The 16,883-nt window shown below is 37.5% G+C and overlaps 1 protein-coding gene across 1 annotated transcript in view; it reads left to right on the forward strand.

Moving 5' to 3' along the window:
• LOC118327943 (A disintegrin and metalloproteinase with thrombospondin motifs 3) overlaps positions 1–16,883 on the forward strand; it is a 45,711-nt gene that overhangs the window by 5,528 nt on the left and 23,300 nt on the right. Inside the window, exons 3-5 of the mRNA XM_035661490.1 lie at positions 7,181–7,337; positions 10,384–10,580; positions 16,128–16,211. Coding sequence (XP_035517383.1) covers positions 7,181–7,337; positions 10,384–10,580; positions 16,128–16,211 — 438 coding nt within the window. The remainder of the gene's footprint in view (positions 1–7,180; positions 7,338–10,383; positions 10,581–16,127; positions 16,212–16,883) is intronic.

The following is a 16,883-nucleotide window of genomic DNA, read 5'->3' on the forward strand; positions in this document are numbered from 1 at the left end:
ATAAAAAAAAAAAAACAATAACAGAATAAAAAATAAAAAAAAAAAATGAAAAAATAATAAAACAAGATGTGAAAAAATAAAACAAGAAATAATAAAAAAAAAACAAAAAAAGATGATAAAAAAAAAAATGAAAAAATGAATTAAATCACAAATGAAAATGAATATAAGCAATAACAAATATAAAATAATTTAATGAATAAATGAAAAAAAAGATAAAAGAATAACAATAAATATATGATACAATAAAAAAAAATCTAACTAAAAAATAAAAAAAAGCATGAAAAAATAAAAAATAAGACTATAACAAATAAAAAAAAAAATAAAAACGACATAAAAAAAATGGAAAATATCAAGATACAGCTAAATGAAATAAAATTAAAAAAAAAGAAAAAAAAAAAACAAGAATAAAAAAAACATCATAAAAAACATGAACAAATAAAACAAACAAAAAATCAAAATCAAAAATGAAAAAAAATAAAAAAAAAAACAAAAAAAAATCACATACATTAAAAAAAAAAACATACACAGAAAAACAAATGAAAAATATATAAAAAATAAAAATAAAAAAAAAAAAAAAAAAAACACAATAAAAAAGAAAAACAAATACAAATATAAAAAAAAAAAATGATCAAAATAATACATGGTAAAAATGCATGAAATAAAAAATGATATGAAAAGATAAAAAAAATGAAAAAAAAAAAAAACAAAGAAATGAACAAAAAACATATAAAAAAAAAAAAAAACACGAAATACAATGGAAAGATCAAAAAAAAAAATAAAAAATAAAAAAATGAAAAAACATTGAATATTGCGGTAGAAATGTGATCCTTCTTATAACAGTAAAGAGTGACCTCGTGAAAATTAGGGGATACCTTGATCTCAGTGTTTTGCCTTACCTCGTGTATTTGTTTGTAGATCAACACAGAGCGTGCTGGACCCAGACAGATCTATATGTTTTAATCAATCTGCCACGATTGCAGTTTAAGCCCCGGGAACTTAGATTTTCTTGCACGTCAGAGCTGTGTCGTTTTTAGATTAGTTTTGTATTCATCACTTACAGGTGATGTCAAGTATAACGTCCAGTATGATGTTGCATGATACTAGTGCACGTGCCCGTAGGAGTATGTATTGCTATAGAAAAGTGGCAATTGAGGTTGGTTTGAAGGTGGGAAGTCAGGACATCAGGTTTGTTGTGACAATGTGTAGATTGAAAACTAATTGGTTTTCATATATTTTGCTTCTTAGCCAAGGCCAATTCTCCCACTCTCGTCTGTTGGAAAGACTCAGATTCGCGGCGAGAGGGGGATAATGTCGTACATTTTTTTAGACGCGTACACTGTGAACGGATAAGCCGACGGCGGGAGAGGGCGTGGGTCAGACAGTCTGATAACTGCACAGTCTCTCACTCAATCTTAATAAAGAGAAATTGTCCAACAATAGCAACGTTACAGACCAAAACAACAGTAACTAGTAACTGGTACTGTCTTTTGAAAACTTAATGAGGGAAAAAAAAATACCACAGCTGTACCTACGTGAAAGCGTCTGTCCTCCTGTCGTTCCTCCGCTTTCCACGACTCTTCTTACATTTCATGCCGAAACAAAGGTCTGTCACCGGCGAAAAACTTGCGGAGTGTTTAGCTGATCAAAAAGTCAAAAATCACGCGACCCCAGCTCCGGACCAAGGACATCGTTTACTTTCACTTTCCAAGGATGTTTGGGCCTCTGCAGTGATTGTCTCTGTGTGCGCACGTGGCTAAATGGTGGCTATCTTAGTAATGCTAGCGGATATTCGAATCATATATGGAATATGTATTTAATGGTAATCCTTTATGAGTCCAAACAAAGCGACCGTTGCACACCTTAACCACACAGCAGCCATGTTTAAACTCTCAGGTCAGTCTGATACTGATCTGCAGAAGAATATTGACCAACACACACACACATCACAGACAGGACAGCAGATTGCCTTTGATTAGATTAGAGATAGATAGCTAGATAGATAGAATAGATAGGTACGATAGATATAGAATAATAGATAGAGTAGATACCAGTGGTATATTGTGACATTTTTATGTCATTTATGGTGAGAAATAAATTGATTGGAAAAAGAACTGCTGGATCTCTGTAAGCAGTTGCATATTGTTTGTCCACATCGTTTATGTTTTCACTCTGATTTTCTTACTCAAGTCTCTCTGAACATTGTTCTTAGTTGCCCCAGCACCAAGAGAAGCTCTCAATTTGATAACAATGTTAACTAATTCATCTGAGAGCCCTTATATTTTCTGTGCACCCAAAGCAACTAGCTTGGTGAAGGCGAGTGCTTTCTCAGTTTTTTGCCCTGGATCTTGCCTCTCGGCTAACATTGCAAACTTCTGACTTATGTGTTACCTCTAATCTATATTAATTTCAGTTAATGTGTCCTAAAACAGCACTAGAGCTAGACGTAGTAAAAAATAAGACCCTAGAGCAAAGTATTCATTGTAGGAAGTTGAGTATCAGATATCTATAAAAGAAACTAAAAATGATAATATGATATAAGCAGGGTTACAGTAAATACAGGTTTACATAGCTTGTTTTTTTTGTTTGTTTCCTACCATATTTATGGGAAACACAATATCCAGTTATAGTATAATTTTTTATTTGCTCAGTTAATTTTTTTCTCTTCACTGTGTCCTCCCCACTTCTGTAACCAAACCTGCGCCCAGATTCATGGATTTTTTTAAAGATCCCCTGCAGACATGATTTAAGACATACACAAGTAGTCTGCTTAGAACAATAATTCATCATTTCCAAAAAAAAGGGTAAGATCAACTCCTTCTTCCTCATTAGAAATTCCAGAATATACGAATATGCTAATTTTGTTCATTTCTTAAGTTTTCTTACTGGGTGTCTCACTGTAAAGTCAATTCTCACTATATGTGCACTGGTGGTTTCAAGGTTCTACATCACACTTGTAGAAGTTGCATACGGGACCAGGATTGACTTCAGAACGGACTGATGTCACAAATCCTGCTCTTAGGCCCTGCTCCTTAAAAAACTGATTTTCAGTGAGCACAGAAAAACGTTTCACTTTCAGCAGATGAACGTGAAAGCATCCCTTTCTAGTGTCAAACTCTGCACATACATCATTCTGCACAGCGAAGCTCAAACATCTAACTGTAATAACAGGAAGAAAACCATATTTTTAAGTGGAGGAGGGGACTTTAAAATAGACACATTTCCAGCTGCGAAGTGATTTCACCAGCTCTCACCTTATTTGTTCCTTGCCTTGGTGTGTATGCTGCACTGAGCAGGTGGCAGACTCTAACTGCGTGTTTGGAGAGCACAAGGTCCCTCTAAAATTACATACAGTAAATTTCCACCTTCAAAGTTGCTCCAACCGATGTGTGGAATTTAGTGCACTGGTGAGTTTAAGGTTTAGCTATATTTGCCTTTTTTTTTAAGGCGTCAGTGATACTGCTGGGTGCCCCGCTGCCTAGGCTTTAGAGATTTTTCAGTGCAGGTGAAACTGGCTGAACCTCACGCTGATTTCATTTGTATCTTCCACTGAGCAGTGCGGTTTTCATAATGATACCAGGTCCATGAACACTCACATTGCATGGATTAAAACCACCACATCACTTAACCTCTCTTGACCTGAAATAATAAATGTGTTATTTGCACTTGCAATTGTACCAATGGAGAATACATTTAGGCTTTTGTTCTTGTTATTTGTGACTCTGTGACACAAAATTCAAGGCACCATGAGGACCAGACAAGGATGTAATTTCCTCTTGGGATGAGGTGTTCCTCCTCACTGTTATCAGAACAGTCCAAATCCCAAATATATTCAATTTGATATGAAAACAGAGAAAAGCAGCAAATTTTTGGAAAAAAAAGATTTGGAAATCTTCCTAGATAAATGGTGATTGATGACACAAGGGCTATGTTCTTGACACAGGTTTTGGTTATAGATGCAAATACATTATTATTTTCAGGTCTTTATTATTTAATTAAGATGTAAATTTCAATGGGATGAAGCCATTAATAATACAGAAATAAAGGCAGAACTTTTGAAAATCCAATAACTTTAATAACAGCATACCTAAACCCTTGCCTATCCCAGACTTTACCATGCAGTGTACATATGTTTACATTTGGTTCCTCTGTAGGCCCTTCCAGATGCTGCTGCTCTCCCTCCTCACAGACCCGGCTTTACTTTCCACCCACTGCTGAAATAAGAGACCACAGAGGAAGTATTCGAGCATGTCTTACTTGGCATTTCCTGGTCAGGGGCTGGACAGATTCTTTTTACTCCTCTTTGCCCTTACTGTCATGTCCACCCTTCACTTCACGACGTTTGTGTTGTTAGTGCCGAGTCCTGAGGTTTTTTTTTTTAGGCACAGTGTTCTCTTTGCTGCACTGTATTTAGATTTCTTTTTGCAGCTGTAAATACACACATTCTTGCCAAAATCTTGTTGGTGTGCCTTCTTCATGAGTATAATGATAGGCTGGATAGATTTCTTTTTTTCTTAGTCAGGAGTAGGGATATGAGAAATGTCATTTGCACTGTGCAGTGTGTTTAGAAAGCACTGTTTGAGCTTATTAATCTTAATAGAGACAACATGGTAACTCAGAAAAGAAATGTGTCAACTTCAGACTTGTTTTTGCTTCATTTAGATCACATTTGGGTTTTGTGTTCTTGCTTGATTAACAATAAGTTGTTACTTACAACCTGGATTCACCCTTGGTGGAATTTTTTTCTTTTCTTGCTTTGTTGACTTTATTGGACACAGCTCATAGAATGTGGCAGGAAACATGAGGAGACCATGTTCCCTGAATAGATTTGCACAGATTATTTTGCAGTGTCACACCACTTGTCCACCAAATAAGCATTTTTAACAAAAATATTTTGAATATGAGGAACATATTAAACACACAGGGCCTTTCTTCGTGTGTGGGCGTAAATGTGAAATGTCTAAGTGTCATCTCTGTGATAGATAGTGTGTCTGTGGCGCCGGGATATCCTCACATGACCCAACAAAAACTAAATGGTAATACATAATGGAAGGAGCTTCTAGTAGCTTGTGTATGTATAATTACAACTTTCTTTGGCAACTGCAGTGATTTTCATGTGTTTTTGGCCACCTGATGAATGTAAGTCCAATATTCTCTCTCTTTTAGCTGTTTTTGGTCTCTACCAACTCCTGAGGGAAATGACTGGCTCTTTAGCTGCCAAATGCTCCACTTCATTCACCAGTTAGTTGCTAACTGTCTTTCTGCTGTTTATTACTGAGCTGGTAGTGTCCAATGAGTTTTTAGAGCTGTCTCCTGAGAAAAAGCTGCCTTCTGTTGCCAGAAACACCATTATGAGCAGTGAGATTGAACCAAAACATTAGAGTTGTGGGTTGGACAGCTAAACAATGAGCGGAAACTTACTATAAAGCTCCATAAAGCCGTGGGGAGCTGCAGATTCAGGCGATAAATCTCTGTATTTTCATCATTACGAGCGACGCCCTTTCACTTTTTTTTGTCAGTTAATACATTGATATTATAAAAATACTGATTATTGCCACATTTTTCTGATTATATAAACTGGCGAATACTGTTTATTCACAGTGCAACCTCACCCAGTAGGTTTTTTCTAACAAACTGATGCATCGAGGTAATCAATCTATATGTAGACACCAACATATCTGCAAATGTGTTTGAGGATAATCAGAAAGAAATAGCAGTGAATAAATGCCAAAAATATGTGCAAGGTAATTTAGAAACAGACATAGATTCATTTACCCAGCACTCAGAGAAACAGCACTTGTGTAATAATGACTGCACACAACACATTGTTCTCATATTAAGTAAAAAAAAATACAAAGTTATGCCTATACCTCAATGCAGTTTGATGTTGTGCGGAAATGTAAAAAGAGTTTTAATTGTAACAGTTAAACAAATTAAGGAATAAATATAACTTCAATCTGTAACATCTTTCTCAGTGGATGTCCATGTTCACACATGCTTATATCATGATTTAAGGAACAGTGAAACAGAGCTGGACGTTGGCTTCCTTATGCAGTCCACCTAAATATTTACCCTCAGTTACATTAAGTATACAAAAAAGAGGCCTGAAACGGATTATGTTTACTGGGAATCAGTAGGTGCAAATGTTTGTGCTCTCTTAAGTGTGCCACTGGCAATCAAGATGCTGCATTATCACCAGCTAATTTACTTAAAAGGAGGATGCAATGCAGCTACATCTTTTTGGTTCTTTAATGTCGAGATTGTTATTGTTTTTATTTTTATTGTTATCACGATAACAGTATACATAACTATACAGTAATTATTTCATAAATCCTATTAAGAAATGGAATTATAAGATAATAATAATAATTATAAGAATAATTGTTGGACCGCAGCCTCCTGCCAGAGAAAAGTGTTTCAAAGAGTCTGTGTCTGGGGTGGGAAGGGTCAGCCACAATCTTACCTGCACAATTACTGTAGTTATAGACACCACAGTAAGTACCAGCTTATTATTGCTGTACCTCTCAATGAAAGAGCAAGATCTTCCTGAGGACTATTTTTCACTGATATCAGCCATCAGCCACAGCCTCTAATGAGGCAAACATGACAATTGTTCCTAACCCATAATTCAATACTATCAAATGAAATGTTGAGTTTTGAATAAGAGTGGTGACAGAACAGTCAGCACGCCCACCTCCATGTGTACAACCTCAGTGTGCACTTAATAAAGTATACTTACCTTGGAATGAAAGCAGCAAGATTGCAGCTGCTCTCTGTGGGTAGTCAGAAATAACTAATTGAAGTGGATCACACCAGGCAGGCTTAGAGAAAGTGAGGACCTAGAAATTACACATGAAACACATGCTTTGAATTCTTTGAACACCACGATATCTGAGCTTGTATGAGAGACTGTCTTGTATGACAGAGTTTTTTTTTCTTCAGTTCATTAAAAGCGTAAATGGGGACGTATGGCTGGATTGAGACATTGTTACTCATCATCTCGTTCAGTGTGAAATCCTGGTGGCACTCAATAAATCTTGGTGAAGCGGTAAAAGGGCCCCAAATTGTGTCTACCTGCGTCATTCCTTCCAATTGATCAGGCACACTATAATTACTGGCTCCAGTGGAATTTCTGTCCTTTGAAGGAGGAAGGGTGCACTAATTTGAAACCCTCTTTTTCCAGGCAGGTCTGATCCGGACTGATAATGGGGAGTTTTTCATCGAGCCCCTTGAGAAGGGCCAACAGGACGTGGAAGTGAAAGGGCGGGTCCATGTGGTCTACCGCAGGTCAGCCATCAAGAGGGAGACGGGGCAACGGAGAGAGGACCTCCACAATGAAGGTAGGCGAGGAGAAGCAGTGTGATGTCAGTGGAAACATAAAGCACTGTGTGCATTTGTGTGTGAGTATGTGTGGGTGTGCATGTGCGAGTAAGTGCACTGGAGGTCATAACAGCCAAGACTTTATGATATATATCATACAGAATACAACGACAATGTTCAAAATAAATGAATAAATATAATACAGGCAATGGTTCAAATGCATTTAAAGCACCAGTGGTTTTGCCTGTTATTATCATGTTATTATCTTTACAGTCATGAGGACGTTTTTTTCCTTTACTTTAGTACAGATGCCAAAACTCAAACAGTTTTTTTGATACTCAACTGTGTGGTATATAATTTTTTTAATTTTATTTAAAGTAAATATTTTTTATATTAACATAAAATGAAATTACTATGTCTAATATGAAAGGGATTACTCGTATGACAAACCCACAGCTAATTATCACTAGACTCTGTAGTTATGCTAAAACGGAGCATTTTAGTGTCATTTTGTTAGTGTGTTTAGCTCCGTGTTTTGGTCTGCCACTTTACTGTTGCTTCACTCTCAACATTCTTGCAGGCAGCTGTTTTCTACTAAGCTCTGCTCAAACCACCGTACGCTACATGTCCTGCACCAACAACATAGTACACAATCATAGTTAGTAAATAGCTGGTGAACATAGTGGAGTATTTAGCAACTTGAAAAAACTAAGCTAAACAGAAAGTGGATATTAGATAAGCCAGAGACATGACTCCAAAGGAATGCAAATGTTGCTTCACGTGTGCTAGTTCTGTAATGGGCAACTGTTTGCCTAAAGACAGCAAACTTCCCAAATGTTTAACCTTTTCTCAACATAAGTAGCATGAGAACTTGCCTAAAGCAAGATTATGAGTCTGACCAGTCTTTTAACACCAGCTTTTAGTACTTGACAGGTTTTTTTTACCAGGTGTTACAGACACATTCTTACTGTTACTATCAAATTTGGAGGTGGCCCTTATTTCAACACAAGAGCCTGCTGATTTATTTAGATACCAAACTGAAATGGATGGAAACCAGTGTTTGGACAAATACATACCAAAATCTAAAACCCTGTAACTTTTGGTACTGGCTTAAACTCCGCCGCTTTTAAATAACTATCACTACTTTGCATTTATTGGGCTTAACAGCAGAGGCAGCGATTCCTAAACCAGCTGGTAAAGTGAAGAATGCTGGGCTCCAGTGGTGGTACTGGGGAACGAGGAGGGTGGGTGAGTCGGTGAGAAGGAGGAGGAGGAGGAGGAGGAGAAGGGGTGACCTCTCCTTTGCACTCAGACAACCCAACTCCATCATGAATTCCTTTTCTATTCCTTATTTGCTACAACAATGGCTTGAACATCTGGTGGAAGACGCTCACTATACTCACTAATTCACTCCATTACCCAGTGTCTGTAGCTGTAAAACTGATGTGTGGGTCTTTTCACTTTACTCTGCAGCCCCCTAGCTCATACATCCTCAGGAACAATATTAATCAAGTCACTCATTCACATTTTCCGAGCCCTTTTTTGCTTTTACCGCCCTTGTGAAATGCATTGTGTTCATTTTTATCACAGACTGCATTCTTCTATAAAGTGATGCAGCTGTCTGATGTTAGATTTGCATCTAGGCTTTGCATGTGAATATTGTTGCACCTTTTTTATTCATTTCTGTACCAAAATACCTTCAATCATGAACTCGCTCTAGCACGATGTTATTCACAGAGAGGAGAGCGTTAGTGTCCTGTATTTTTGGCTTTGTTCAAACTAATTTTACACACTGCTTTTCACCGTGTTACTTCTGGGTTTTTCTCCTTTATGTCCCTGAGGGTGAACCAACATCCCAATTAAGGCTTAAAACAGGTGATCGTAAAAATCCTACTTGAACTGAAATGACATTTTACGCTCTGTTGTTAATGTTAATGTCTTCATCCAGACTTTTATCTGTATCTGTTATCTAATAATATGTATGAACTACATTTACAGCTTCGCAAACAGTTATTTTGTTTACTTGCGTATTAAAAATAGTTAACTCTTAATTTGCTCAACAACTGGTGCAATTAAGTTGTTATGAATGTATCTATTCATTTCTTTATTTATATTCTCAAGGGATTTGCCTGGAGCCAGTTGTTTGAATGTTTTTAGAACACTGCATCTATCCTTCAATTGCTTTTTTCTGCATAGTACTTATGAAAATACCTTCTCCAATGGATTTTCTGGTATTCATTCATAATGTGTCATGTCTCCTTTTATATCTGGATGCCTTGAATCACTACTGTCTTTTAGAAAAGATTGCAATAATTTATAGCTTCAAGGAGGAAAACATGCCTTGAATATTTGAGCAAGTCAATGTCTGCCAGTCGACACACATTATGCAGTTACATTTAAACATATTATCTCCATCAAGGATTTTTTTTTTTTTGTCTGCTTGTTTACATAGAAGAACTTAAGAATCTGGTAATTTACTTCTTTGAAATAGGTAAAAAAATGAAGCATCCTATTTTGAATGAATTTGCTGTGAACAATAATTGGCGCATGTCTCTCATAATGGTCCAAAAATATTCTAGTGTTGTGCAGTCTTGACAGGGTATCTTTGAGTCCTTTATATGTATTGCTTCTGTGATGTTTTTTTGAAACTGATTATATTTTCAGTTTATCTAGTGTATGTTCCCAACATGTAGTTTTACTGTGACCTCAAGCTGCAAAAATGTACACAATTTATGTCTTTCAGTGAGTGTTTCAACTCTGACAAACAAAACCTTAGATTTAACGACATACTGTGCACAAATATCACACATGCTGAAAACAGCTGAAGGGCTTTATTATTATGTTTGGAACTGGTATGACTCAGCTGGGATTTATGCTCTGAATGCACATATAGAGGAAATACATTTCTGATTCTGTAGGCCAACGATTTATGAGTCTGAGGAGCTTTGAGGAGTATTTTGACTCAACATTGAGAGGCTTAGAGAATATAGAGTCATATATCACTTCCCAGAAGCTGAAACCACTGTCCATTCATTCACTTGTTTATGTGCCGGACATATTTTGCAGTGGCAGACTTCGGGATCGCAAACCTCCCTGCGGCTCTGGATGTCGTTGAACATAAACTGTCTGAGTCCGAGCGCAAGAGGAGGCACGCGAAGAAAGACGACTACAACATTGAGGTGCTGCTTGCGGTGGACGACTCCGTGGTGCGCTTCCATGGCAAGGAGCATGTGCAGAATTATGTTCTCACGCTCATGAACATAGTAAGTCTGGTTTTTCAATAAAATACTCATCAAATTAAATGCACATATTATACACATAGCCATTGAGTCTGACGTCTAATAATCAGAAGATTGGCGGTTTTATCTCCGGCTCCACACTCTGCAGAGTGTCCTTGGGCAAGATACTGAACTCCAAATGGCTCCTGATGCTGTCATTAGTGTGTGACTGTGTGTGAGAATGGCTTTAGGTGGTCAGTGCAGTCTATTTACCAATCAACAAATTCTCACCACCTGCTCCCTTTTATATGTATTCACAATATGATATTTTCTTATTATTGACTAATCGATTGATTAATAAATTGTCATGAAATTGTATTTAAAATGTTAATAGAATAAAAATGACCCACCACAGTTTCAGTGACTAATCTTTGCATTTCTAGAAATGATCCTTTGTTGACATGAAAACGCTACAGCGTTTGGGGATCTTTTTTTTGCCTTTATCTACCTATGGAGTTATTTTTTCCTCTTTGCCCTCTCTATTGTCAGACCTTGCCACACTTCTCCCCAGACTCCCCTCTTTCTCTAGCTGTTTATGGATTACCGATGAGAGGGAGGAAAAAGAGAAACTCTCAGCTCATTCATTACGGGTTCCACCAGCTCCTACCACCATAATCTACTTACTGGTCCCAAAGCCCCCAAGTCAGATTTTCACAGGGTGCTGGTTTCACTCTGTAACAGTTACCATTTGGACCCTGCATGGTGGTCTGATTAGCTGCACTAGACCAATTAGAAAGTTGAGTGGGAGCTGTGCGGGGCAGTCATGGAAACCAGCGCCAGAAGTCCGCTCGCGCTGCCAAGCTCTGCTAACTTGGAATGATGTGTTTATTTAATTAGGATATTATATTCACATTCTGTCTCCAAATGTCTTCGGCAGAGAGAAATGTCTGATTTTTAATGACCAAAGCTGATTAAACTGTGAAGTGGCTGTGAGAGTGTGCTCTTTAATTGTCAGTCCTCGGTGTCTAGTGCTCTCTGATAAGCACTTACAGTTATTTCAAATCATTGGCAGGAGAGGTGAGTTTCAGGAAGTCCTTAGGGTTGAAATTGGACTGAGCTATAAGTGTAATCAAGCAATTTCCTTAAAAGTAATATCTGTATAGTCACCTTCATGCTGAGTAGAATTTGATAAGAGAAATGTGCAACTTCTAGAAAGAAAGGTGCAGTTTAAACAAATGAGGGTCTAAAGTCTTTAGTTCCACTCATAAGCCATAGGCTTGCTGTGTCTGAAAGAGCTCTGCCCACTCAAATCCCTCTGAATCCGTACTTCGTGGCTGCAGAATGTGTAGTACCACCTGGAGAAACTCTCCCTGGGGGATTGATTACTGAACATCCTGTCTGCGCGAAGCCAAGGTGACGGCCGAGGTGCCTGCCGCACAATGGTTGTGTTGTTTGAGCACGGACCAGGTTTTGTCCACGTCGATGTGATGCTGTACACAAGCCAGGGACACCTAGGGCCTGTAACCCACAGCTGCTACTCTCATTTTCAGCCACAACAGTCCGATTCCTGCACCTCCTCCTGGCTTTGTAATTATCCCTGTATACGTGGGGTTGGCCCAACCCTTAGCAGGACTCACCAAAATGTTCTTTTAAAGCTTGAATGCATAGACCTGATAGTCTTATCAGGAAAAAAAAATGCAACTTCAGTGTTTACAAAAGTCGACATGGAACTTTTGTGATGCTGTCCTCATTTTTTAACAGCTTTCCTGTTTCAGGTCCAACATAAACACACGTATATAGGTCAGTCTGGACCAGTCTAGAAATTTGAGCTTGTAACAAATCTGGGAGAACGTGGGGTCACTTGAGTGTTCTTTACAGCATTTATTGACCTGAATAGGCTTTTGTGAATGGAATATTTGCTTAAATGCCTTGGGTGTAACCCTGCGTCCCAGAGCAAATTTGGACTTAAGCCAAGATAGCCTTCCTTCATTGACAGAGCTTTTGTTCTGCACGATCATAATTTTTACCCAGAGAAAGCTAGCTGACACGCACTTGTTGGTGTTTAAGCAATGAGTAGCACTCTGTTATTCTGTTTGCCATATCTGAACCTTCTCTGCATTTTTGTCTTTTATGAGCCTGCACAAGAACAGATACTGAAAGATACTGACAGAGGCCATGTGATGCCTCTGGTTTTGGCATCAGCACTCTTCACATAATGAAAACAACCCAATCCTAAGACTGAATTTAGATAATGGTTAGCTCTAATGTCTCTTCTTAAATCAAGAAAACAAAGAGCAGAGATTTCATATGAAACTACGTGAAATATAAAAAGAAACTAGAGCGGCTGCTTAGACAGTGAAAACAGCGCTGGTGAGGTCTGTGTGTCCTACTGCTTTCTTTTTATTCGTTTATTTGTTTATACATGATCTTTGCTATATGGATGGCTGGTTGTCCCTGGAATCCTGCAGATATGTATGCTCATATGCTGTCTCTTGGGTCAGGATTGTTATTCTGCTTATGGACAGAAATAAACATCCCAGCTGCACCTCTGCTGTAGCGTTAATGAAAACATTGAACTTGACCTCAGGGCTCTTGTGAATTACAGTGTCTAGCGACACCAATTATTCGATAACATTTGGTTGATCAGTGTTGCATTTTATTAATGGGCTGAAAAGTGATACAAAAAAAAAACATGGCCAGCATTGTAAAGCATAAAAACACAGTTGAAATAATAAACTGGATAAATGTCAGACTGTAAACATTGACACTACACTGAAGCGGAGGTTGTTCATAGCACTGTAGCAACTATAGTCAAAGCATGAGCACATACATCCAGATCTGAATATTGTTGGCACAGTGGTGAGAGAGACACTCTATAGAAAGTTTTAAAAGTAATGAAAAGAGGCTCAAACTTATTCTAGCTGAGAATAATGTGGTGGAAACACAAAGAATCCACTGGGGCTTTGACAGTCACTAGAAGCACATTCATGCCTGTGGATGTACTCTATGCATAGTTATAGCATATGTAGAATTCAAATACTTTGCACTAAAATGTCAAGATTTGTGCCTAAATCAATCAACAACAGTTTAGGGGTTTAGTTGCTCTTTAACAACAGAGGAAGACTTTGGCAATTAGACTCCATCTATATGAAGGGTCTTCATTAAGCGTAGGCTCATATGAAGACAGGAGATCAACATCCTGGAGGTGGTGGAGTAAAAGAACATCCTGGTTCTAATGGTGCTGATTGGTGAGGTGTTGGATCTCTAAATCTGAAAGACAGAATGACAAAATTTTAATGATATTTAAAGAATTCAAAGGCCAATTGGCTCGAGTAATGCGGGCAGAAAGATCATAGGTCAGATATGATGATCCGAATTGTAAATTAAAAACATAAAACGGAGTAAAAGTTTAAAGTTGTTCCATTGCGCCCACCCATGGGTATTATTAGTTTTCTCAATAGTGTAATCTTTAACTTCAGTTCAGTGCCCACGTAACAGAGTTTTAAGGTCTTTCTTGCTGAAATTGCCGAAAGTGAGAAAATATGCATATTTTTTTGTGATTTTGGTGCACTGACCCCAGTTTTAACTTGCAAGAGCAGCTGTGCTGATATGAATGTGTTCATTTTCAATAAAAACCTTAACAGAAATATGATATTGCACAAATGATGAAGATGATAATAAATTATATGCAAATGTTACATGAATTATTTTCCAAGCTTGTAACACAACATATCAAGTTAAATTTATGAGTCTGTCACACACAGTGTCAACCCACAACGTGCCTTGAAATTTTGTAAAAAAATGTGAGGGTGCTTTGTGAGGCTAAATGACTGTTTAGCAGTTGAGTCGCCCAGTTTGTTTGGCACGTTGTTAATTACGACCCATAACCAACATGTCCCAACTAAATGACTTACTGATTTATGGAAAACAAAATATTCACCCCTTATTTTCCTCTGAAATTGTATTTATCAACCGCAAAGTGAAGCAGTTGATTGACTTTGGGGCCCCATAGGAGTGCCGACATGTAGCGACCATTTGAGGAAAATAAAACACACTCGAGTGGAAATTGAAGGTGGGATTTGAAGGGGGTCCTTGCTTAGACCTGGGTTAAGCATCATCATACCACAGCATTATTATAAAGCCAAATAGCAGTCGACACATTTCTGGGTCAGGATTTTTTTGTCATTGCATAATAATGCTGGTTTTATTGGATTGTTGCCAACGTCTTAACATATTTCATCATGATTCCAGGCTTGTTGTAAGAGATGAAAAAAAAACTCCCTTGTGATTAGATGTTCTGCTTCTGGAACACTGTACATCAGAAAGAAAAAAAAATCTGGCAGTGAAATCTGTGTTTTTGCACTGTGCACTATCAGAGAAGATTAGAATAAATGTTTACTACTTGCCTCATTCAATTTCAGATTTCAAGATATAGGTGAATTAATTGGCTGGATACTGCGTTGCTAATGAATATTTATGCCTCTGAGCAACACAAACAACTACAAAGAGCATTCATCTTCTCTTATTTAATTTACTGTCCCTTTATTTTACCTGGAAGTCCCACTGAGATCAAAAATACATTTTACAAGGTAGCAGCCGTATAAAATCACAACATATTAAAAGGCGACCTATACAACATGTACAAAAATTAGCCATTCATACACAGTAGCCTCTTGAGATAAAGAACCATATGCCTCTGTCGCCACATTTGTATGATGCCCTTTAATACCCCAATGAATATTCCCAAGGTGCATAGTAGGGAAATGCAGTTTTCCCTAGATCTGTCAAAACCCGGGGGACATTAAAAGCAACCACCTGGAGGAGGAGCGTAGCTGGTAACTTCCAGAGCTGAGACAGAGAAGGCTACATAAATATGCTGGAAATTTACCCAGTATCTCTTTATAGATAAAATAATCTGTGCTGTTGTCTCTTAGTGGTCAATAATGTTCAACCCATGAAATCACTGGGACTTTGCATTTGTACGTAACAAACAAACATAGAGGTTATTATTATTATATATCAGGCATGCATATATATGTCATTGTAAAAAAAGTAGCTTTAACATATTTCAAGCTTAAAAGGAAGTAAAGGTCCTGCTTTCACAGCATGGGAAAGGTTTATCCACCAATGTTATGTCCTTTACTTCTTTATCTCTGTGCCTTTGATTATCCTCGGTATTAACCACCAAACCACCAAACACTAGCTGCTGAGCTTGCTGTGTCAAGTTTCATAATGTTACTCAACAGATTTCTGAGAACCAAGCTATGTTTTTTTTCCCCAAAGCCTTTTAAAGCCAGTTGAGTCCTTTGATTTGCATTTTTAGAGCAGCCGTAATTAGCATATTAGCATCTTAAATTATTTTCAGTACCTACTTACTTTTAAAAACCTATTTATTCCTCAGTAATGTATCCCTTGGAAACAGTGTTTGTATTACAATGCTCTGCTTTAAGGACAGCCATGTACATGACTGTCCTTTTGGCCTGTACGTGTTTTGCAGGCTCAATATTGTGAGATGTTCTTAATCACCTTAATGCATTGTGCTTCTTTCATCTTTCAGATCAGTGACAGATGCTGTTCTTCATTTCCTTTCAGGTTGATGAAATCTACCACGATGAATCTTTGGGAACCAACATCAACATTGTCCTTGTCCGCATGATAATGGTCGGGTACCGACAGGTGAGTCGCAGTGTGTTATTTTCTGTATGTGGAAATAAAAGTTCTTTATTCTTAAATTGGTGTTTGGGTAGCCTCCACAAAGTTATCCCTAGTCTTCCTGGGGTCCACACAAAAATGATAACAATAAGAACAAACAACAATTTAAAATAAAATCAATAAAACAGGAAAACAGAAAGTAAGCTAAATATAAAACTCAGAAACTAAGTGAAATTAGTCTACATATGAAAACAATTAAAGTAGCTTCAAGTGGAAACAAAAACAAAATTGTCACAAACACACAACACCAAAACAATAAATATACTGTAAACAATATATTTTCAAAGACATTTGGTGTAGGACTGTGTTTGAAACTAAACATATTTTGGCCCTATGACCCCCTGTGAAGCTGTGGCGACCACTAGTGGGAACCACTGATTTAAACCTATGTAGATGATTACTCTAGGCAGGAAAGGGAAAATGCTCATTTGTCAATATGTCAAACTATTCCTGAGACTGACTGCGTCAGTGCATTTATTAAGTGGCTGGATTACAGTCGGCTTTCTGCAGTAATCTTGTTTCTTTAACATCATGTATATGAGAAACCTGGTTTCCGTTAATTGGGGTAGGGGATTAGTGAAATCTGAGCTAGACTTCTCTCGGAGAAAGACGGCCATATACATATATATATATATA

This window comes from Morone saxatilis, unplaced genomic scaffold (assembly GCF_004916995.1).
Source record: "Morone saxatilis isolate NCDOM2014 unplaced genomic scaffold, NCSU_SB_2.0 Contig1, whole genome shotgun sequence".
In the NCBI taxonomy this organism is placed as follows: domain Eukaryota; kingdom Metazoa; phylum Chordata; class Actinopteri; family Moronidae; genus Morone; species Morone saxatilis.